A 23,554-nucleotide genomic window follows, 5' to 3' on the forward strand; every position below is an offset into this window, starting at 1 on the left:
CTACAGCATATGGCAGCAGCAATTGGAATTTTATTGGATTCTTTATACCCACATTTAGCATTGGAATTCTGCTTCAACGTGGCATGGAAGTCAATGTGCATCACCTAACTCCTCTTTATGCAAATTTTATAATAATCTTTATTTTTAATCAAATTATTGCATGCAGGCAATTATTGCAGCTTTCTTTTAAAAGTCAACCAATGATAAAAGCCTTATAGTAAAAATAAAAAAGTAGTTTCTTGCCCTCTCCTTAACTCTTCACTGCTTTCAAACCACTCGGGAAGGAAACTTTCAATTCTTTTAGCTATTTCTTCTGGAATGTACTTCTATATTACCAAGTAATATAGAAGACTGATATTTTTGTTTAGCAATTGATGTAATCAATTGATTTTCTATTATGATAGGTGAAACTTTTAGTTTACTGATTCCCATCCTCCAATTACATTTTTTTGTTGTTGTTAAATCAGTATTTATTACTATACTATGTTTTTATTGCTAGGACTACAAAAATATTGTATTTTTGAGACCAATAGTATATAATGATTATATTTTCTGGCTTACACAATTTATTTTTCTGGAGTTAATAGATGTTTTTTATTTATTTAACTTTCATTCAACAGCTCCTTAAGTTTTCCTCCACCCTCCAACAGCACTGAAAAACTCTTCTTGATACAATTTCTATATGATTAAACCTGTCAAGTAGTTTACTCATTCTGTGATTCTCTCTTGGCTACATCAGTCCTGGAGTCCTCCAACCCTCCAATCTGAATTACTTTCTCTCAAAGTCCTGTTCTATAGCTATAATCCTGAAATTATCTTACACTAGCATCCTGGGAATTCCCTTTACCTGTTGGATCCTCCATTTCTTGGATTCTATGTCTTCTTTTTTGATTTATGCCCTTGTTTTGCTAAAGCACATTCATCCAGAAGCTTTCTGAAAAGGCATGCTTGGAGGGAAATTTTTTGAGACACCGAAAAAAATTTTTTTCTAAATTTTAACCAGTTTGGTAATCTGGTTGGACATATATAATCCTGAGGAAAAGTAATTTTGCTTAGAATTTTAAATGAATTGTTTCACTGTCTTCTAACTCCCAGTGTTATTGAGAATTCAGATGCCTTTCTAATTCTTTGTAAATGGATTTTTTTTTTCCTCTCTGGAAGCATTTAGGATCTACATTGCATTTTTTTAGTGTTCTAAAATATCGAAATGATGTGTTTTGGTGTGGGGCTTTTTACATTTACTATTGCTGATGCTCAGTAGGCCTTTTTTGATTTGTAGACTCTGTCTTTCGGTTCTGATAAATTTCTTGTATTGTTTGATTGTCAATTTCCTCCCCATATTTTCCCTGTTCTGTCTTCTGGAATAGCTATAATTTGATGTCCCTTGTCGACCAAACCTCTCATTTTCCATATTTTCTCTCTTGTTTGCCTTTTTGTCCCTTCCTTCCTCACTCTCTCTCTCTCTCTCTGGAGAAATTTCCTGGAATTTATCTTCTAACCTTCCTATTGAGTTTTATGTTTTGTTTTCAAATTTTTAATTAATTTCAAAGACCTTTTATTCCTTTTTGCTTATAGTCTCCTCTTCTTGCTTCATGGATTCAATATCTTCTCTGAGGATCCTAATTATAATTTCTAAAATTTTTCCTATATTCTTGGCATGGCTCTGAACTCCTGTTTTATCTTTTTTTTTTTTTCCTTCTAGTTTGTCCACTTTTGGCCCCCTCTTTTATGATGGAGGCATTCTGCAAATGTCCGGTGACCCTTGGTTGCTCTTCCTGTTGAAAGCTGAGCTGATTGGATGCTCTGTGTATATTTGAGAGGCCCATTGATTGGAAAGCATTCTTGAAGAGCAATAAAGTGACCAGCCTGACATTTTTTTAAAAGCAGCTTTATTGAGATTTAATTCATATACAAGTCACCCACTTAATATGTAAAATTCAAAGGGTTTTAGTATATTCACAGAGTTGTGCATCCATAACCACAATCAAATTTTAGAACATTTTTATTAATAAAAAGAAAAGCCCCTCACTCTTCATCCCCAACCTTTTCTATCTCATGCTCCTCAGCCCTAAGCAACAATTAATCTACTTTCTGTCTATAGATTTGCCTATTCTGGATATTTCATGTAAATGGAATTATGCAATATGTGGTCATTTGTGGGTTTTTTCAGGTTTTTTTGTTTGTTTGCTTGTTTTGGGGGGGGAACTTTTTTTGAGGTAAGGTCTCACTCCATCGCCCAGGCTAGAGTGCAGTGGCATCATCATAGCTCACAGCGACTTCACTCTTCCGGGCTCAGTTGATCCTCCTGCCTCAGCCTCCCAAGTAGGTGGGACTACAGGCACACACCACTACGCCCAGCTAATTTTTCTATTTTTTGTAAGAGGTGGGGTCTCCTCTTTCTTAGGCTTGTCTCAAACTTCTGACCTCAAGCCATTCTCCCATCTTGGCCTCCCACAGTGCTAGGAGTACAGGTGTGAGCCACCAGGCCCAGCCTAACAATATGTGGTCATTTGTAACTGGCTTCTTTCACTTAGTGTAATGGCATAATGTCTTCATTTACTTTTATCTTTTGAGACAGAGTCTTGCTTTGTTGCCCAGGCTAGAGTACAGTGGTGTCATCATAGCTCACTGCAACCTCAAACTCCTGGGCTCAAATGATCCTCCTGCTTCAGCCTCCTGAGTAGCTGGGCTACAGGTGCGCACTACCATGTCTGGCTAATTTTTCTATGTTTTGTTGAGAGAGGGTTTCACTATGTTGCTCAGGCTGGTCTGAAACTCCTGGCCTCAAACGATCCTCTTGCCTTGGTGGGATTGCAGATGTGAGTCACCACTGCACCTGGCCCAGCATATTTTCAAGTGTCATTCATATTGTATGCATTGGTACTTCATATTTTGGTTTTGCTGAATAGTATTACATTTTATGGACATATTCATTTTATTTTTCCATTTATTAATTCATGGATGTTTGTGTTGTTTCCACTTTCTGGCTATGACAAATAATGTTGTTACTAATATTTGTGTATAGACATATTTTCAGTTCTCTTTTTGTGTATACTTAGGAGTTGCCTTGTTGCATCATGTGGTAATGGTATGTTTAACTGAGAAACTGTGAGACTGTTTTCCCAAGTGGCTGCAGCGTTTCACATTCCCGCCAGCAGTGTATGAGGGTTCTGATTTCTCCACATCCTTGGCAGCATTTCTTAACAAAAATATGTCTTTTTGATTATAGACATCCTAGTGGATATGAAGTCTATCTCATTGTGGTTTTGATTTGCATTTTTCTGATGGCTCAGTCTAACTTTTGCTATGAACTTCTCAGATAAGTATCTTTTAATCTTTTTTTCTGAGACAAATCTATTTTTCTGTCTGAAGAGTATCTGCCCAACTACGGCTAGGAGAGGGAAGGAGGTTGGAGTGAGGTAGTTATCTCTGTTCAATGTGCAGATTTTCCCTTAGTCTCTTCTTTTTAGTACTGTAGCTCTGCAGTCCCCAAACCTGGCCAGGCAGAAAACTGGCCCAGGAACAGACTGAGGCCAGGAGGCACAGCAGGGCTGCACAGCAGGAGGGAAGTAGCAGGCCAGCGAGGGAAGCTTCATCTGGATTTGCAGCTGCTTCCCATCCCTTGCATCAACGCCTGAGCTCTGCCTCCTGTCAGAGTGGCGGCATTAGATTCTCATAGGAGCTCAAACCCTACTGTAAACCACATGTGTGAGGGATCTAGGTTGCCCACTCCTTATGAGAATCTAACGTCTGATGATCTGAGGTGGAGCTGAGGTAGTGATGCTAGGGCTGGGGAGCGGCTGCAAATACAGATTATAATTAGCAGAGACGTTTGACTGCACAATAAATGTAATGTGCTTGAATCATCCTGAAACCATCTCCCCTTCCCCCATCCATGGAAAAATTGTCTTCCATGAAACTGGTATGTGGTGCCAAAAATGTTGGGGACTGCTGCTGTAGCTCACTACTATCTTCCTCTGTGTCTGGTAGTTCCAATTCTAAAGCCCGTTTTGTTCTGTAGTAAATAAAGCTCTTATCTTTTGGAGGAGTGGGGGAAGGTGGTCACCTGTGAGAACCTGGCATCTAACTTCTTATACAGGTATTTAATGATTTCCTTGTTTTCAGCTTCTACTCCACCATGCCTACTTGTACCCCATCTTCAACAGTATCTGGAGCTTCAATTTCTTTAGCTCTTCAAGACAAGTCTTCCTGACTTAAAAAAAAAAACATTTAATTAAGAAATATTTCAATATCCACAAAAGTACACAGTACAAATAGAACAGACAACCTTGTATTCATCAGGCAGAATTAACGTGTTTTCATGTATCTCTCACACACACACATAAAATTTCCCCCCACCTGCTTTTTTTTTTTTTGGTACTGAATACTGTAGGCCTACCTGCTTTTTTTCGGGTACCTGCATTTTCCACTCACTCAATCCCCAGCCCAGGCACTTGGATTGGACCAATTCTCCACCTACTTTCTGTCTTGTCAAGGGTCACTAAGCATTCATATTTTCATTAAGGATGGAGGAACAAGTTTCTTCTTGTTCTAATATTTTGGGAGTGTTTTTCTGAGAGAAAAATAGAGATATAGCATTATTCTGCTCCCTTGAACCCAAGCTTCTCCAAATTATTATGGTAGCATTTCTTATTAAATATTTTCTCCTCCGTGTTCTTAAATTACTTTATTCATCTTTATTGGTAATTGGTAATGCCCCCTCCCCTTTTAAATTGCTGATTTATAGTTGTTATTGTCTCCTATTCTCTTCGGGCTTTGCTTTGTTTATTCATGTGGTAATTTGCAATTGGAAATGACATTCAACTTGGGGAATTTTTTTAAAAGCATATTTGGAAAAGTTTCTTCAACTTTAGCCCAGTTTATTCATAAAAGGTAGAGTATGTTTTAATAAGAAATATTTAATCTCAGTTCATAAAATTATCTTGGGAAGAAATTAATCTACTCTAAAAGAAATTTAAATAGAAAGTAAGATTTAAATGATTCTTTATCTGTACTGTTCTTCCTGTGAGTGTAAAATAGAAGGAATAATAAAGGAATTTGGGGTTATACAACACGAGGAGCAGGAATATTACAGCTCCAGTGTCGCTTCCCCAAAATGAAAGACTGGCACAGAAGTCTTTGCTTTGGAAGGCTGTGGCCATATTCCATCCTAAACAAGATTGGTCACTGGACTCGATCCACATCCATTTATGAAGAATCTTTGGCTTCTTTTGCTTATCCGAATTCTATTAGCCAGCCCACATCTCAGAAATGGAACACAAATGACTTCCTAAAATTCTAACAGCATTTCTTCAAATTCCAATTAAGTTTCCAAGTTTGTGTTCTTTGCCTAGATAAGGAGCCCTACCAAAAGCCTTCTTTGAACAGACACTGGTAATCCTCTTGGCAGGGGGTGGGGTGAAGAGGCTGCTTCATGTAAAGAGATTTAGTATAATCCTGAAGATTTCAATATGGGAGCCCATGGTTCTGTCAATACCACAAGTTCTTCAGAAGCAGAGAGGCAAATTTGGTTAAACTTAGAAATGTATCTATAGAAAATATCACCAATTTCTCCCCCACCCCCACCCCTTCTCTCTAAAAGAAAGATTATTCCTGAAATGCCAGTAGCTTTCTGGTATCAGGGGAAAGTCCTTTGATAATTGTGTGCTGATGCTGTCTGGGAGCTCTTTTGGAGCTTACTTCACATGTTTGTCAAATGAGGGGATGGCACTAGATGGTATCTAAAGGCCCTTCCAGTCCGAAGTCCCATGCCTCTATAAAACCTCCCATTCATACTCCAGGATACTTGTCAGGGTTAAGGAATAAGAGATGGAAGCTACAGAGTATTTTAAATATTCATCTTTGCATTAAAAAAACAAGAACCCCTCAAATAAAAACCTAATTCATTTAGGTCATAACACATAACCAGGGTGTGGATATTTATTTCTTTTAGGTCAGAGACAACATTCCCATTTCCATCAAAATTATCTCCACTGTTAAAGGCATTTAAATATATGACAAATATACTATATAACAAACTAGCCCATTATTTGTGCTTTATCTAAACCTCTCTCAGCCTCTCCTCTCTTTTTCTTTCTCTTAATCTCTCTTCCTCTCTTTCTTTGTCTCTGTCTCTGTCTCTATCTCTTACGCACTTACACCACTCCCCCACAGAGTTTTTGTTTGTTTGGTTCGTTTTATTTTACTTAATTTAAAGAAGCCAAGTAGAGAAAAAGCAGTGTAGACTAATGGAAAACACAATGAACTCATGTTCAGTTTAGCTCCATTACCAGCTAGCTGTAGTGTCCTAAACTGAGTTATTTACTTCCTTCTTCCCCCGTGTCCTCTTCTGCAAAGTGGGAGATCATAACCAATACATTTATCTCATAGGTTGCTGTGAAACTAAAATGAGTGAAATCTGTTTTTGAACACTATATGAAGGGCTATATCAGTATAAAGGTATACCAGTTTAAATGGGTAGCAATTATTAGTCCTACACTTAAGAACCTATTATATCATAATATAGAAATTTGAGGGTGAATCCTCCATTAAAAAACATGAGTTCAGTGCCTAATTGCCCATCATGGAGATAGGCAACTGTCCACATTTTAAATGAAATTGGTGTCTACTTTTCAACTTGTACCTTTTATTCTGATAAGAATTATCTATGAGAAAGAGATCAGTCTTGGTACCACTTAAATTGGGTAGAATGGATTTTTGATGTATTAATAGATAAAATGGTACCATTTTAGCATTCAGCAGGGACTGAAGTTTCAATGATTTAGAACTGTGGTTTCAGAGGTCACCTAGTTCAACCTTCTGTCCTGGGTATCTACCACCCTCTAAAACAGAATCCTTGCTGGGTTCATTCAGCCTCTTTCTGATAGGAAACTCCCACCACCTTTAGGCAGCTCTTTGAAATTTTGGATGGTTTCTGACAAACCATGTTAAGGAAGAGCTTCCTGTATTCATCCACCGGTTGAATTTTCATCCATTGGCTACAGTTCTGCCCCCTGGATACAAAGAATAGGCTTGTTTTAAGATTGAAGTTAAGGTCCCTGGAGTCCTCTCTTTTGCCAATGAAATGGCTCTAGATTCTACAATCGTTCCCTGATTTCTCTGGTTACTTTCTTCTCTCCAGATACTGGTTTGTCTAGATCCCTTTTACAGTGTGCTGCCAAGAAATGCTTCCTGGGCTCTCATGAAGGTCTGATCAATATGGTCACTGTCATTATTCTTGACACTGTTCCTCTTCTTGCAGTCTAACCTGGCATAAGGTTTTTTGGCAGCATCAAATCCTTTCCTTTTAATGACTGCCTTAACACAGGCAGTGCACTGCTCCTCTGCTGGAGTGAGAGCAAACAATGCAACAGAGTTTGAAAGGACCTGGGTACCTTTACAGAGCATAGGCTGGGGGCTTGGATGGGGGAGAGGGCAAAGACAGAGATGTGGAGCTACAAAGGTTGCTTGGGTGGAAGAACGGTTTGGAAGGGAAGGTTTGGAATTGTGAGACAATATTTTTTGAGATTGAATCTGACATTTTGATAAAAGACTGAGAGATTTGAGCCTTTCCCTGTGGTCATTTGACTCCTAAGCCTTGTAAGCTCCTCAAAAGGAAAGTTAACTTGGAGCTGGAAAGTTGTGTGAACAGCTTTACCCACCAGTACCTTGTTGCAGTAACTTCTTTTATTCGTGTATATATTTATATGTATATACACATATGTGTATGAGTATGTGTGTATATATACGTATTTTTTTAAATGAGGAGGCTGGAAAAATAATCAGACCCTGTACTGGGTCTAATTCGATGGCAGCTGCTAACTGCATAAAGTAAGGAAAACTTGAGAAAATACAAGTTGGAAAAATCCAGATGTCATTGCTTTATGTGTTGTGATGATGTGGTAGCCAGCCTCCAAGATGGCCCCAAGTTGAGTCTCATCTCCTGATTTTCATATCCTTGAGGCTGATCTCAGTAACCAATAGGATATTGTGGAAATTATCGAGTATTCTATGGTCTGAATGTTTGTGTCTCCCCCTGCCATTAATATATCAAAATCTTAACCTTCAAAGTGATCATATTAAGAGGTGGGGCCTTTGGGAAGTGATTAGTTTTTGAAGGTGAAGTCCTCCTGAATGAGATTAGTGCCTTTATAAAAGAGGCCTGATAGAGCTTGTTCACCCCTTACACCATGTGAAGATGCAGCAATAAGGCACCATTTATGTGGAACAGGGCTATCACCAGACACCAAATCTGCTGGTGTTTTGATTTTGGACTTCCTAATCTCCAGAACTCTGAGTAATAAATCTCTGTTGTTTATAAATTACCCAGTCAAAGGTATTTTGTTATAGCAGCCCTAATGGACTAAGAGAGAGTGTTACTTCTGAGACTAAGTCATTAAAGAATTGTGGTTTCTGTCTTGCCCTCTTGAATTACTTGCTCTGGTGGAAGTCAGCCACCATCTCATGAAGACACTCAAGCAGCCCTATAAAAAGGTCTTCAATGTGAGAAACTGAGGCTTCTGGCCACCAACAGCCAGCATGGACTTACTAGCCATGTGAGTGAGCCACGCTGAAAGAGCCTCCTGTAGCCCAGGTTAAGCCTCTAGATGTCTGCTGCCCTGGTAGACATCTTGACTGCAACCTCTTAAGACCCTGAGCCAGAACCATCCAACTAAGCTGCCCCTGAATTCCTGACTCACAGAAACTGTGAGATAATGTTTATTGCTGTTTAAGTTAATAAGATACTAAGTTTTAAGCCACTAAGCTTTGAGGAATTTGTTATGCAGAAATAAATAATACAGATGGATAGTAAGGAGGAATTAAGAGTAAAGGCCCTTCCTCCATTGTTCATATACATTTACTTGCTAGGCACTTGTTCCTCACATCCCACCTTAGGGTAAAGGGTAGACCAAGTGCTAGGTTCATTCCTGCTTTTGGACATTTCTGGCAACCAAATAGGGTTGTTACAGAGAATTACAGGAAAGACAGGCAACATGGCCTCTTTTTCTCCTCTTCCTCCTCGTGTTTTTAGGGAAGGACTGGGATGACATTGAGAATTTACACACATTTTGCCTTTGATTCCTCAGTGTCTTCTTAGAAAAGCTGCATTGGCCTTTGTCCATTTGCTGAGAGGTTGTGGGTCGTTGAGAGCAGGGCTTGGATCTTACTTCTATTCCCATTGCCCAGCAAGTGAACATATATATGAACACAAAACGTTATCAAGGGAAAGAGCAAATTTCCCTCCCTTCTCCTCCTGAATTCTGAAGATTCCATTCTTAGAATGGTTTCTTATTGGAACCATTCAACTCACAGTTCACCAGTGAAGTCTTGATAATATGCATGCCATCAGCCATTTTCATTATTAAATAATCCCCATTCCTCTGTTAAGCTCCTTGTTTTTAGGAACCCTTCCCCCTCTTTGACATTTCCATCCCATTTTCTCTGTTGCTTTAACTGTTGTGCAAGATCCCAGGATGCTCAATTCAGGAAAGCATAGAGATTGGCTGCCAATATGCCAATGCGCCTCTGTCAAGTTGTCCAAAATCATAGTGGAAAGAGTCCTGGACTAGCGCTAGGAGACCTGAGTTCTGGGCTGCTCTATTACTGATTAGCCTACATGTTCTTGGGCAAGTTGCTTCCCTTTTGTGGACTTCAGTTTCTTTATTTTAAATTGAGAGAGTGGGTCTAGATGAGTTCTAAAGTTGTTGGATTCTCACAAGTTAGGAATCCAAGGTGCAATCCTAAAGTGAAACCAATAGTCAGCATACCTCTGAGTAGCAGTTATGGTTACAATACAAGGCTCTTTGGACTTCCCTTTAGTAGCCAATTGATAAAGCCTCAGTGAAAGGCTGTCAAGTTTACTGGGAAGAGCCTTCTGGTTTTGGAAGACATAATCTCCGGGTTTCCAGTTCTGTCACTAACTCTGGGTGACTTTCGGCAAATTCCCTCTGGCCCTCAGAGCAGGGAGGTCCTTGTTACCCTGAAGAGGTTCAAAGACCTTGAAGAGCTTTCCGGATTCTCCTTCTAAGACCAGATGGTTCAGCCTGGGAGTTTCTCTGGAGGCCGGTTGTTCTGCTCGCTCAGAGGGGCACTGGAAACTTAAACCAGCGGAGCTGGCGAGGGCGGCTCAGCTTGGGAGGAGGTGTCTACAGGTGAGTTCTTAAAGGGACCGCCAGAGTTTGGGTAATACCTGAGATAATGACTGGGCAGGGACGCAGGCTTGGCGAAAATGAATGAATGAATGAGCTACTGAATGAATGAACCTTATCTCTCCACCCTTAAATGCACTAGTACTTGTAATTAATCACTTAACCTTAAAAATCCTCCACTAAAACCCTCAAACTCTTACCAAATTAGCCACTCTCCCTACTAACATGTCCTACTTTAATGACCCCTCCCCAAACCTTTTACAGAAGGGCGAACAGTAACTTTTAAAAAATCAGTACAAAGTGGAAGGCGACGTAGCGATGGCCCCCCCCAGCCCCGCCCAAACTCCTCCGTTTCCCCCACCCAAGCCCCGCCCTCCCCGCCCCCTAATACTGGAGGCGCAGTTGGCTGCTCCAGTCGGCTTTTCGCGGTTGGGGGTCACCCCTGGACGCGCCAGGCGCTCTCTCCTGCCTTAGAGTTGGAAACAGCACGTGTTCAGTGAGGTTAAGCGGTCTCTCGGAATGTGTGTCTTGGATCTAGTGTAGGTGAGATCACGTCTCTCTTCGGACACTCCGACCCTTCCTGGCCCGGCGCGCTACTAGCTCAGAACGGCCGGACACACCGGTGGGCTAGGCGGGGTAAAGGCGGGCTCTTCCAGGGCCACCCTAGACCACCTGTAGAGTCTCTATGTTAATTCCTTTGTCCTCAGAGCCACTTAGGTGGCCGCCCTTTTAAACGAGGAGTTTCACTGAGGATGCTCTCCGGTCCCCCTTTCAGTTCGTCGGCCCTCTCCAGACCCTACTCCCCTTTCCAACCTAAAGGTAGCAGCGCTGAGAGCCCGAGGCTCGGCGCGAGCCGCCTCCTCACTTGCCATTGGTTGAGAGCGCCGGGAAAACGGTCACGTGGGGGCGCGGCAGTCCAGCTCCAGGGCCGCCATCTTGGCGGAAAGTTTGGGGGGAGAGCGATTGGGGGCGCGGAAGGAGGCGAGGTTCCGGGGGTGGGGCGGCTAGTAGGCGAGAGGGCGAGCGGGCTAGCGGGCTGCTGCGAGTGAGGAGGCGGCGCAGCCGAGGAGGAAGAGGCTTCGGGGGTGCGGCCGCGAAGGGGAGCTCCTCCCCCGTCCCTTCACCCCCTCGCTCAGCTCCTCGAGCACCGGGCGGGGCGGGGGTACGTGGAGCGGGGCCGTGCGGGGGAGCTGCTCCGAGTGGGGCCGGAGCGCACCCCAGCTCCGAGCGGCCCTCTCGCAGGAACTTTGTGGCAGCGCCGCAGGTGTGGGGGCCCGCGGAGGTGTGCATGTGGGGCGCGAGGGCGTCGTGGAGAGCGGCCGCTGCCCCGTTCGGCCCCCGCTGGAGTAGCCCGGAGGAAGCGAGCACGGAGAGAGGCAAGCGAGGGGAGGGGGCCGGAGGAGGGCGGGGGGCCCGCCCAGGTGGTCCGTTCTCAGCGCTCTGTGGCCGCTGTCGGCTCCGGGGCCAAGGGTCGGAGCGCCTCTTCACCCACCCCGCCCCCAGTAGCAGGTGGGGAGTATGCATACTTGTTCCGGGGAAGAGACTGCCTCAAGTCTAGGCATTTAGTGCCCTTTGGGGACGGGAAAGCTTTCGAGGAGAATTTGGAAGCAGGCTTCTGACTGCTCTTAATTTGCAGGCTACCCACCCCTAGGAAAAACGTTTCTACGTTGACGGACACTGCTGGGTTTTGAGGCACTTTCACTTGGGAAAACTTTGTAAGGTGGGCTTTTCAAATAGAGATGGGAGTTTTTCTATTTCAGTAGGGGGATTGCTAGTTTTTCTACGATTCTATTCTTTTGTTTAGTTCTTTCTCCTTTCTGTTCTGTGTTTTTAAAGGTGTTTGCCCTCTTCCTGATTCTGGAGAAAAATGCCGGTCCGGAAGCAAGGTGAGGATTTGCTTCTGAACTCCTTGTGGATGTCACTTACTATTCCATATGTCAGTTTTGTAATTGGTGTTTTAAAAATTTTTGTAACTTTGATGAGACAGCATGATCCCTAGCTTTATTGCTTAGGAAATCTAAGCCTCACGTCATTTCAGAAGATGGAAACACCTAAATGTTTGTTAAACTTTCTTTCTTGACATCTCGCTAGTGATTAGTGAGGCAATTAAATCACTCCCCCCATGTCCTTAAAAAACTCTGAATTGGTCTTTTAGTATTCGTCATTCCTACTAATCACAACTTTGTGAGCAACTGTGGGATACTAACAACTAGTATTTTGAAAGACTTAAAATTTGGATTATAATGACAAATTGTAGATAATCCTCTTTTGCATATCAGGTAATCAGAAACTAAATTACTAATACGTTGATCTTTTACCCTGGCACATTACCAGTGCACATTGATTACAAACTGTTCACCTTCACTCCATTTTCTACTGTGGATATATGTTTAAAAGTTTTTTTGATCATTCTGGGGAATGGGTGTGCATGAACATAGTAACATTGGTTGACCTGGAGGATTTGGGGAACTGTTTAGATGTCTTACAGAATTATTTGCACTAGCATGTAATATATATTTTTTTATAATTTTAATCAGGCTGTTCTTTTCTTCTCAGATACCCAGAGAGCGTTGCTTCTTTTGGAGGAATATCGTTCGAAACTAAGCCAAACTGAAGACAGACAACTCAGAAGTTCCATAGAACGGGTTATTAACATATTTCAGAGCAACCTCTTTCAGGCTTTAATAGGTGGGAATTAAAACTTTGTGACCATTATCTGTCAGCTCTGCATATTACTTTTCTCAATTCAGTTATTTTAAACGAGAATGATGTACTTGATTCTGTATGTGGTATTCAGTAACTTGAGCATCTTCAGCGAGTTGTGTGTTTTTCGTAGGCCAATATCTTTTCCAAAAATATCTAGTAACCAAAAAGCTTTCAGTATGATTATTTAGTGATCTTTGAGAACAGTGTTTCACATCCAAGAACTATTAAAAGATGTTGAAGTTGCAGAAATGTTTCAGGACCCAAAGGATTATGTTTGAATTACTGTCAGCTCGTTTCTGTATTTGACTTGTATTTCTCTGAAGTTCTTGAAGATGCTTGAAGGGTTCTGCTATGTTTAAGAACATTGATTCCCTTAATATAGACCTCTGTTTAACTTGGCATTCATGGATTAAAAATTTTAGTCCTGGAAATGATCTTAGACATGATCTAGTCTAATACTTTTATTTAACAGACAAGAAGATTGAAACAGTTTTATTCTTAACTGTAACTTAAAGTTTAGGTGGTACATTGTTTGAAAGGAGAACTGGACAATTCAAGAATCCTGAATTCTATTCCTGACAATCCCATTAATTGAATGATATTACACAAGTCATTTAACCTTTGCTAGGCCACTGCATTAGCTGTAGAATGTAGGCAGTGGAATGGAACAGTGGGCTTTAAGCTTTTTTTTTTTTTAAGTAGCTAGATCCTTTTCTAAAACAACATCTTATAGTTTGTATATAATCACTGGTATATAAAACAAGGTGACCTGTGTCTGGCCCTTTTCTCCAGGTACCTCAAGAGTTTGCAAACCACTGAACTAGAAAATTTATCCCTTCTAGTTCTAAGAATGAGAATTTTTTATTAGTCATCAACTATATACCATTTTAAAATGAGACGTATACTTAATTGCATTACATTATTTCCTCAGTAACTTCCAAGCAGATATACCTTATATCTGTCTATTGGTAGAGTAATTGTTGGTGTGATTTGAGTACTACCTTCAAGTCAGTGTATCCTGTCAAATTATTGATAAATTGATAAATTTGTTTTAGAATTAAAGATTTTTAGGAAGATCACCTGATATACCTGAACAATTTCTAAAAATTTATTTTATAGAATTTTAAAAACATACATAAGAATAGAGAGCACAGTATAATGAACTGCCTTATACCTTTCACCCATTTTCAAAAATTATTGACATTTTGCTATTTTTATTAGCATTGATGGACGTTTTCTACATTGGAATTTCCAAGTTGTGAGATTTAAGGTCCAAATGGATGGTCAAATTGGATTCCTCTGAAAAAACAGCAAAAAAAGGAAGGGAAAGATGATTTTTTAATTATTTGTCTTTCTAAATCAATGTTAAACCTAGTAATTTTTTATTTAGTAGAGTCACTGTTTAGGAAAAAATACAATAAGACTTGTGTGTCCTCATTTACATAAATACATAGACATAGACTGCAGTCTTTATGTGCAGGCTATAACTTAAGTAAATGGTTAGTGAAGTAATTAAACAGAATATACACTTATATTTCCCTCTAGATTGGAGGTAGATTTGCTATGTTAGGAGGCATTTTTGACATACTCTGTCTTGCCTGTTTTGAATGTATTTATCTGTTCCTATGCATGATTGAATTTTGATAGGGTTAGCTTTCCAGTTATTAAGTTTATATTTGTGAATATTATTTCTCTTGTATAATTTCATTGGTTGTGAATTTACTTTGATGTTTAGATTGCCTGACATTTTAATGTTTTATAGGATTTGGTATCAGATTTTGGTGTAAGAAAAGTAATAGATTTTAGGAGTTTTGAAATAGATACACTTAATAGAGGTTTTTCTGTGTTTCCATACTATAATTGCATTAATTGTTGATACTACTGAATTAAAAAAATGCCTTCTCTTGTGCTTGCTGTAATTGGGTTATTAACTTTTATCACTTAGTCTAAAAATATTTTGGCCAATAAGATTTTCTTTTTGCTTTACACCTCTGCCATGGTTTTTGAAACAGTGTCATAATATACTTGAAGCCCAAATTGCTCATTAGTTCATTATGTTCATAGTTCATTATGAACATTATATTCAAATAGTTCATTATGTTCATAGTATGCATTGAAAAATCCTCAATTAATTGTTTTTTCCTTCAATAAGTGGCATTCTGTATTCTGAGCTGGTATCTGTGGATCATTGGATTAAAGGAGATTTGGGTCTTGACTACCTGAGTTGTTCGAAAGTCATTTGGTGGTTAGGCTCTTCACTTCCTTAGTTTGGGAATCATTTACTTAGGCTATAGTGAATTATCTAGTTTTTTGCCTTGGATGCTCTGTATCTTTGGATTTACAATCTACATTGATTATTTATTTACTAATTCTTTGAACTGGTAGTTTGTATTGACTTTTCATGCATTTTAAAAAAAGTTTGTTTGTGGTCTCTAGGGGTTTTGGTGATATAGAAATACTGATTTTTTTCCCCCACCTTATGTAGTTGATATATAGACTAGATTCCCTGTACCTTCAGATTATTCAGGGAGACAAGCATGTACATACTACATCTGTTTTAACATACCAATTTTTAAAATTTTTAACATTTCCAAATTTGGGAAGTATTTTATAACTGGTGTATGTCATTTTTTTAATTGACAGTGTTTTTGCATTCTTAGTGGCACATGAAATAATGGTATATTTTGTAATTCACAATATTCTCAATTTAATGAAATATAGAAAGTATTGTTCTAGCTCTGATGCTTGATAGTATCCTTGAAGGATGGCTTGAAGATTTAAAAATTACTGAAAGCAGAAAAGTTTTATTAACTTCTGAGTTTTGGCTAAGTTCTTTCTTTAAGGACTGAATATTTAAAGTTATAGCTTAAAAAAATCCATGAACTGCACATTTATTTAAAATTTATTCTAATCTAGTGATTATGTTTGTATAAATGGGAGATAATGTCTGCCTAATTTCACTCCTGATTTAAGTGAGAGCAATTTGAAAACTTAATATATTTGATTTTGCATTCCCATGTTCTGTACTTAGGTTTAAAAGTTTTGTGAGTGAAGTAGAATGGATATGGTTTGATTATAATCAAAGTCCAAATATTCAGGTCCATAGTGGTTTTGGATCATTCTTGATTCTAAGGTATCTGGGATCTGAGGTGATTCTGGTAGTCCTTAGAGATTTTCCAGACCCCTGCAGTTATTTCTTAGGGAGTCAGAGAACTCATCTGCTTTCCTTGTGCACAGGAGAAAAATCTAGGCTCAAGATCAGGCTGGTTTTAGAGACTTGAGTAAGTTGAGTCATGTGATTTGTATAGTTTGTCTGCAATAAATAGCAAGCTTATTTTAATGCAGTGTTTTATTTTGGTTCTGCAGATATTTCAGAGTGAAAATGGGTAATGTAATAACACTGTCCATTTATGAGTTTTTTAGTTCCTTGTTCATTTGTTGCTACTCAGTTTTCTAGCCCTTATAAACAGTACAGGATATTACCATGTCCTTATTAGTAGATACTAGGTTTCAAAAAGTATGACTCCTTTACTATGAATTGTTGTGAAACAGATCTTCAGAATGTTTTCATCTTGCAAAACTGAAACTCTATACCCTTTAAATAACTCCTCCCCTTTCCTTCCACTCCCCAGCCCCTGGTAACCACCGTTCTATTTTCTTTTTCTTTTTTTTTTTTATTTCAGCTTATTATGGGGGTACAAAAGTTCAGGTTATATATATTGCCCATGCCCCCCCATCCCCCTGAGTCTGAGCTTCACGCGTGTCCGTTCCCCAGACAGTGCACATCGCACTCATCATGTACCATTCTATTTTCTATTTCAATCAATTTGACTACATTAGCTACCTCCTTTTTAAGTGTATGGAAAAGATAATAGTGGCTAATATTTATTGAGCACTTTGTATGTGCTAATACAAGTCTCTTATTTAGTCATTGTAATTCTACGAGGTATATATTCACCTGTCTGAAGTGATTTTACCATTTTATAGGTTAGAAAACCGAGGAGCCGAAAAATGACCAACCTTGCCCTTGGCCTCAGATACTAAATTGTGGCACCAGAAATTGAACTCAACTAATCTTGAATCCAGAGCTTCTTTTTACCCTCAGCTATTAGGATGTTCATCATTTTTTTCAGAGTTGACTGTTTTAATGTGAGAAAGAACACTAATAAGAATATTTAAGACAGATGTTGATCTACAAAGTTAGTGTTTTTTAAAAAACCATTATTGCTGTGAAGGAGAGTGTTTATAATGATGGAATTTACACATTTGAAAAGTGTATTTACTTAAGTAATCAAGGTTTGAGAGCTTCCACCTATAGTGGTAAAATATCAATATTTCTTAGATTTCTTTTGCTTTATTTTGGTCCCACTGATGTTACATTTTAGCCTATCACTAACTTCTTGTGTGTGTGTATGTATATGTGTATGTGCGTGTGTAACTTTGAGCAAGGAAAACGTAACAGGATGTGGATCAGACTGTTGGCTAAAAGTTTATGGAATTGGAGAACTTTATTAACTCTTTACTTGGTGGTTTTGATTTAATTAGATTGAGTTGTTTATTTGCTAATAGTTTCACTTACTGCTCTGAAGCCGTGTTTTGATTACGTTAAATCTAGCTGAATTCTCTTTAGAACCTTGGAATCATAGATCTGTAAAAGCATCTGTAAATATTTCTTCCAAGCCATTTCATCTACGTAGAGTCAAATTTTTCCTCAGTACAGGATCCAGTCTAGGGCCAGTATTAACATTTAGTTGTCATGTCTCTTTACTCTTCTTTAATCTGGGCACATTTCCACAGCTTTTCTTTGCCTTTTATGACACTGACATTTTTGAAGAACACAGTTCCCCATCACTTTTATTTTTTTACATAATGTTTCTCATTTGGATTTGTCTGATGTTTACTTGTGATTAGATTCAGGTTATGTATTCCTGGCTCAGGGTTCTACACATCTGGAGGTATATGATTTCATCTGCCCTTCATTGATGATGTTATTATAATTTTTGGTTTTTTGGGTGATGTTAGTTTTGATCACCCAATTAGGTGTTGTCTGAATTATCAACTCTATTTTTTTTCATCCTCCCTAGTAATTCTTTATGAATTGTCAACTCTATAGTCATAGTTTTTTTCCTCTTGCATCTTAATATAAGCAAAATATGGGGGAGACACTTTAACACCATGTACATATCCTGCTCTTTAGCAAAATTTCCACCTATACTTAGCATCCATTTATGATTCTTGTCTGAACCAGTTTCTATTATGGTTGAAAAATGAGTTTTCTAGCAGCAGCACTCCTCTACATTTTCCAATTGATACTTGGCATTTTGTTGTAATCAAGAGCCCTCCTTTGTCTGTCTGTGTGTCTATCATGAACTTGCAGATTTCTGTTTCTCTCAGTGGTTTATCATTTATTACCATCCTTAATGATTTTTGTGCTCAGATTGTCTTGGATTTAGCCAGTGTAGGCCTTCTCAAGCTTGCTGTTATATCCTTATGACATGTCCCATCATTTCTTAGAACACTTTCTTAATTTTGGGCCTAACAAAAATGTTCCAGGTTCATCTTGTACCTGTCCTGCCCCAGCCATTTCTAGGATCAGCTATTTCTCTGAGAAGCTCTGGTTCCTTTTAGTACACACCTTGTTTTACGGAATACACGTGTGAATGCTGTGTGGCTGTTAGTTAAATAGTATTTACAGTGTAAAAATAATTTAATTTTGCTTACTGATTGACTTGACGTCTTTCCTGTTTCTAGTGTATGAAACAAATTGTATGTAATACTTTCTAATTTTATAGGATTTTTTTTCTGTTTAGGGGATCAAAATGAATTTTTTTTTTCTTTTTTGAGGCAGGGTTTTGCTTGTTGCACAGGCTAGAGTGCAGTGGCATATTCATAGCTCACCGCAGGTGCAAACTCTTGGGCTCAGATGATCTTTCTGCCTCAGCCTCCCATAGTGCTAGGATTACATACCAGGCTCAGCCCAAAATGGATTTTTAAACATACATTGGTTTAGAAGAAAGCAGATTATCTGTGCTTAAGTAGATTTGACTAGTGTATAGTGTTAAAAAATATGCTTGTTTTAGTCAGTGAACTGATGAAATTTTTTCCCTCTGAAATGGTGGAGTTATAGTTCAGTGTTCCGCAGCTTTCTAGTTGCCGTCCTTGTAACCCTCCAGAATAAAATTTATTATAAAAATAATGCATTTTCCATATAAAACATTAAGATTATATTATTATATATAAAATATCATAAACAAGAAAATTCTCACACCAAAGATAACCTCCTACTTCATTCATAGCGTGAATGTCCTTCTAGAATGTTATTCTTTGTATATACACAATTTCATTTTGCAAAATAAACTTTCTACTCAAGTAAAACAATTGTTTGCTGCATGAGAATTGATACTTAAATCAGCATGTAAGGTGAAAAATCACATCTGATTAAAATTATCCTTGAGAATCCTTCAGGAATTTAATGTCACTGTCTCTTTTTAACTACAGCATAGTTGTTTTTTGCTCTGGTGGAAAGGAATCATTGTTTCTGCAGTTGAGCACTAGATGAAGTTGCTGGTTTAAGTGACCTTTTATACTAAAAACAAATAACCATAAAATTACACTCAGCACAGTGAGATATAATAAGATGTTCACATTATGACAGGCCAAAACTAACTAAACACATTATGAGAGGCTAAACTAACTAAAGCTAAACAGGGCTAAAACTGACTAAACACATTATGAAAGGCTAAACTAAAACTAAACGTGAAAACTAACACTACCTGAAAGAGCTCTCTTCTCCCTTTTGATTTTTTATTTGAGACATTTATTTATTGGATGCACTGACAGGCAGCATTGCCTTTTTTTGTGGGCATGGGGGTGGGGTACTGCAGTTCAGTTTGTGTAAATGTACACAGTGTGACTTCTTTGTACTGTACATACTATCCCAAAACACTTATCAATGGATGTATTTCCATAGCAATAGACTTGTCCCCTTTTAAATGACTGTTTACTTTATATAGGTTTCCTGTAGTTTTATTAATGGTTTCCTGGAAACATTTAGGTTTGTATTTTTCTGAATTATAAACACTGCATTTGTATATGCGTTTTTCTTTCACATTCTTTATTGTATCTTTAGGACAAACTCCTAGAAATGAATTGCTTGGTCAAAGGGGGTGTGCATTTTAAGGCTTTTGATGTAATTTGTTAAATATTCTTAGGAATGTTATGTTAATTTAATTTTTTAGGCAATATGTGGAAGAATGACTAATTCACCATACCGTAACAGTACAGAATATTATTCATCTTTTTAATATTTTCTGCTCTGATATGTAGAATATACCTTTAGTCATTTTGATATTTTATTATACATTTCTTTAATTAAAGAAATAACCAAAGATGTAAGACAGTCCTTTGATTTTTAATTTCTTTTGTCAATTATCTGTTCATGTCATTTGCTCCTCCTCCCCCCTTTTTCCTTTTGCTTAGAGGTTTAAAATCTACATTAGGCATTTCAGTTGTCTGCCATGTAAGTTGCAGATAACTTTCCTTGTTATTTGTTTTTAAACTTGGATTAAAAAAAAAAGATTTATATAAGGTTAGATTTATCTATATTTTTCTTTGTGCTTTCTGCCCTTGGTATCATGCTTGGAAAGGCTGTCCCCAATATTATAATCCCAAAGGTTATTATAATTTGTCTCCAAGATTATAAAGACATTTACTTATGTTCAGGTTCTTTTAGGACTTCTTTTTTTTTAACATTTTAATTTTTAATACATCTGGAAATTATCTTGATGTAAAGTATAAAATCTAATTTTTAATATAAATTTATTGTTATCCTTTATACATTTTTGTTTTGTTTTGAAATGGAGTCTCATTCTGTCATCCAGGTTAGAGTGCAGTGATGTCATCATAGCTCACTGCAACCACAAAGTCCTGGGCTCAAACGATTCTTCTGTTTCAGCCTCCAGAGTAGCTGGGACTATAGGAACACGCCATCACACCTGGCCAATTTTTCTATTTTTTGTAGAGATGGGATCTCGATCTTGCTCAGGCTGGTCTTGAACTGCTATCCTCAAGCAATCCTCCTGCCTCTGCCTCCCAGAGTGCTAGGATTACAGGCGTGAGCCACTGTGCCAGTCCAGTCCTTTTCTGTGGCCCCCAACCCCTGGGCCATGGACCAGTACCTGTTAGGGCCCCGTGGAAAAATTGTCTTCCATGAAACCAGTCCTTGGTGCCAAAAAGCTTGGGGACCACTGCTTTATATTATATATTTTTAAAAATTAATAGACTTATCTTTTCAGCAGTTTAAGGTTTACAGAAAAATTGAGTGGAAAGTACAGTTTCCATATCCTCACCCCTTCTCCTATTATTAACATCTTCCATTAGTGTGGTATATTTGTTACAATTGATAAGCCAATATTAATACATTGTTGTTAAATAAAGTCCATAGTTTACATTAGGATTTGCTCTTTGTGTTGTACATTGACAAATCTGACATACAAAATTGTTTTCACACATGTTCACCATTGCAGAATCATACAGAATAGTTTCACTGCCCTAAAAATCCAATGGGCTCCACCTTTTTAGCCCCCTTGGTCTCCCCCACCCCTCTGCCTAGTTAACTCTTGGAAACCACTGATCTGTTTACTGTATCTATAGTTTTCCTTTTCCAGAATGTCATATGGTTTGAATCATAAGTATGTAGCCTTTTGAGATTGGTTTTTTTTTTTTTTACTCAGCAATGTGTATTTGAGGTTCCGCCATGCTTTTTCATGGCTCCATAGGTCATATCTTTTTGTTGCTGAATTGTATTCTGTTGTGTGGATGTACCAAGGTTTATGTGCTCACCTGTTAAAAGAGTATCTTGGTTGCTTCCAGATTTTATCAATTATGAATAAAGCTGCTATAAACGTTTGTGTGCAGGTTTTTGTGTTGACTTAAGTTTTCAACTCATTTGGGTAAATGCCAAGGAGAACAATTGCTGGGTGATGTGGTATGAGTATGTTTAGTTTTTAAGGAACTCCAAAAACTGTCTTCCAAAGTGGTTGTACCATTTTACATTCCTGTGAACAATGTGTTTCTCCATGTCCTTGTCAGCATTTGATATGGTCAGTGCTTTGGATTTTAGCCATTTAAGTAAGCGTGTAGTGGGGTATCTTGTTATTTTAACTTGGAATTTTCTAATGACATTTGATGTTGAGCATCTTTTCATATGCTCATTTGCTCATATGCTGTCTACTTCAGTGAGGTGTCTGTCCATATCTTTTGCCCATTTTTATTGGATTATTTTCTTATCATTGAGTCTTAAGACTTTTTTGTTGTATGCTTTAGATATCAGTTTTTTATCAGATATGTGTTTTTATATATATTTTCTCCTTGTCTGTGGCTTGTCTTTCATTTTCTTTTTTCCCCATCAAATAAAATATGATTTTCTCATAGATTAGAAATATCACTTATGTTAAATTGTTACATATCCTTAGGTTTTTATTTAGACTTTCTACTCTGATCCTGAATTAGTATTGTCTTATTTCTTTAGTTTGAGAAATGTTTCGTGGTTTGTGAGTTTCTCTGTTTAGGATGATGCAAGTTGTCACCAACAGCTAGAAAATTTCTTTGCCTCTTTGAAAATTCCCTTCCTCCCATGCCTCAACCCCCTTTGAGGGTATTTTTGGAATTCTGTACTTCCCTTTAATTCCCATGGTTTGCCAACTTTGAATTCCAGAAAGAAAATATTAATAACAAAGGCAATGAAAGCTTTTTACTTAAAAGAAAATACTACATTTGGAGACTTCTGAAATATGCTATCTTAGAGATTTCCAAAGATTTTTTTTTTAATAGATAGAAATTCTGTTCTGTTCCATTGGACTAACTGCTTGTCTTTAAGTTTAGTTTTTGAGACTTTCTTAGTGCACATGTTGGAGCTTTTTGTGGCCTTATAATTTAGATCTTTGTTCAGGAACTGCACTTGTGGGGATCCGGTTTCGTCCAAAACAGAAAAAGCACTTGTAGACTATAAATGGTAAATGAGGAATAGACTGTGATAAGACTGACCTAGTAGGTTTCAACGTAAGTAATATTTTCAGTTGTGAGTCAACTAAAATGTAGTTTTTTCCTAATACATATTTTAGCATTCCTGCATTCTTGTTTTCTCTTTTTGCTTGCTTTAGTGCATCATTATCTTCAAAGGAAATAATTTTTTTTCAGGGTAGTAAATAAAAATGTAATCAGTCATTTTAATTATATATCTGGGTGAGCTCTCTGGATCTTCAGATGAATATGGATTCTTATCAAATGGCAACCCTTTTGACTACCCTGTACACTCCCACTTTCTTTACATCTTCATAGTAAAGATCTAAGTTTAGAGTTGAATGCAAGTTAAATACTTCCATAGGTTTATTGAAGAACTCTATCATTTTATACTGGATAGTAAATTTGGAAGTTCCTGATAAACAGTATTGAGGGGTGTGACTTTTGAAGCATTTACTGTTTTGCTATAGTTGCATTTTGTTTTTCATAGTATATATATAAAATTATGTGTAGCCATTATTATTGACATTAAATATTGAAACACATATGAAATGACTTATACAAACCAAAATTGAGAAAGAAATTTTCATTGTCTATCAAAGAAATTTAATTTTCAAATTTTTATACCCATGTTTAATTAGAGAAATTTAAAATAAATACATGCTTAAGCTTCTGTAGCA

The 23,554-nt window shown here is 37.9% G+C and overlaps 1 protein-coding gene across 8 annotated transcripts in view; it reads left to right on the forward strand.

Annotated features, from left to right (window-relative positions):
* Window positions 1-10,623: 10,623 nt before the first annotated feature.
* DLG1 (discs large MAGUK scaffold protein 1) overlaps window positions 10,624-23,554 on the forward strand; it is a 276,957-nt gene continuing 264,026 nt past the window's right edge. For 4 of the 8 annotated variants that reach the window (XM_045539999.1, XM_045540001.1, XM_045540002.1 and 1 more), the window contains exons 1-3: window positions 11,067-11,524; window positions 11,985-12,034; window positions 12,705-12,836. In XM_045539999.1, coding sequence (XP_045395955.1) covers window positions 12,016-12,034; window positions 12,705-12,836 — 151 coding nt within the window. In that variant the 5' untranslated portion in view covers window positions 11,067-11,524; window positions 11,985-12,015. Of the gene's footprint in view, window positions 10,692-11,066; window positions 11,525-11,820; window positions 11,869-11,984; window positions 12,035-12,704; window positions 12,837-23,554 lie in introns of those variants that run through there. The other 4 variants (XM_045539998.1, XM_045539996.1, XM_045540000.1 and 1 more) reach the window with 4 other exon arrangements.

This window comes from Lemur catta, chromosome 1 (assembly GCF_020740605.2).
Source record: "Lemur catta isolate mLemCat1 chromosome 1, mLemCat1.pri, whole genome shotgun sequence".
Lineage (NCBI taxonomy): Eukaryota > Metazoa > Chordata > Mammalia > Primates > Lemuridae > Lemur > Lemur catta.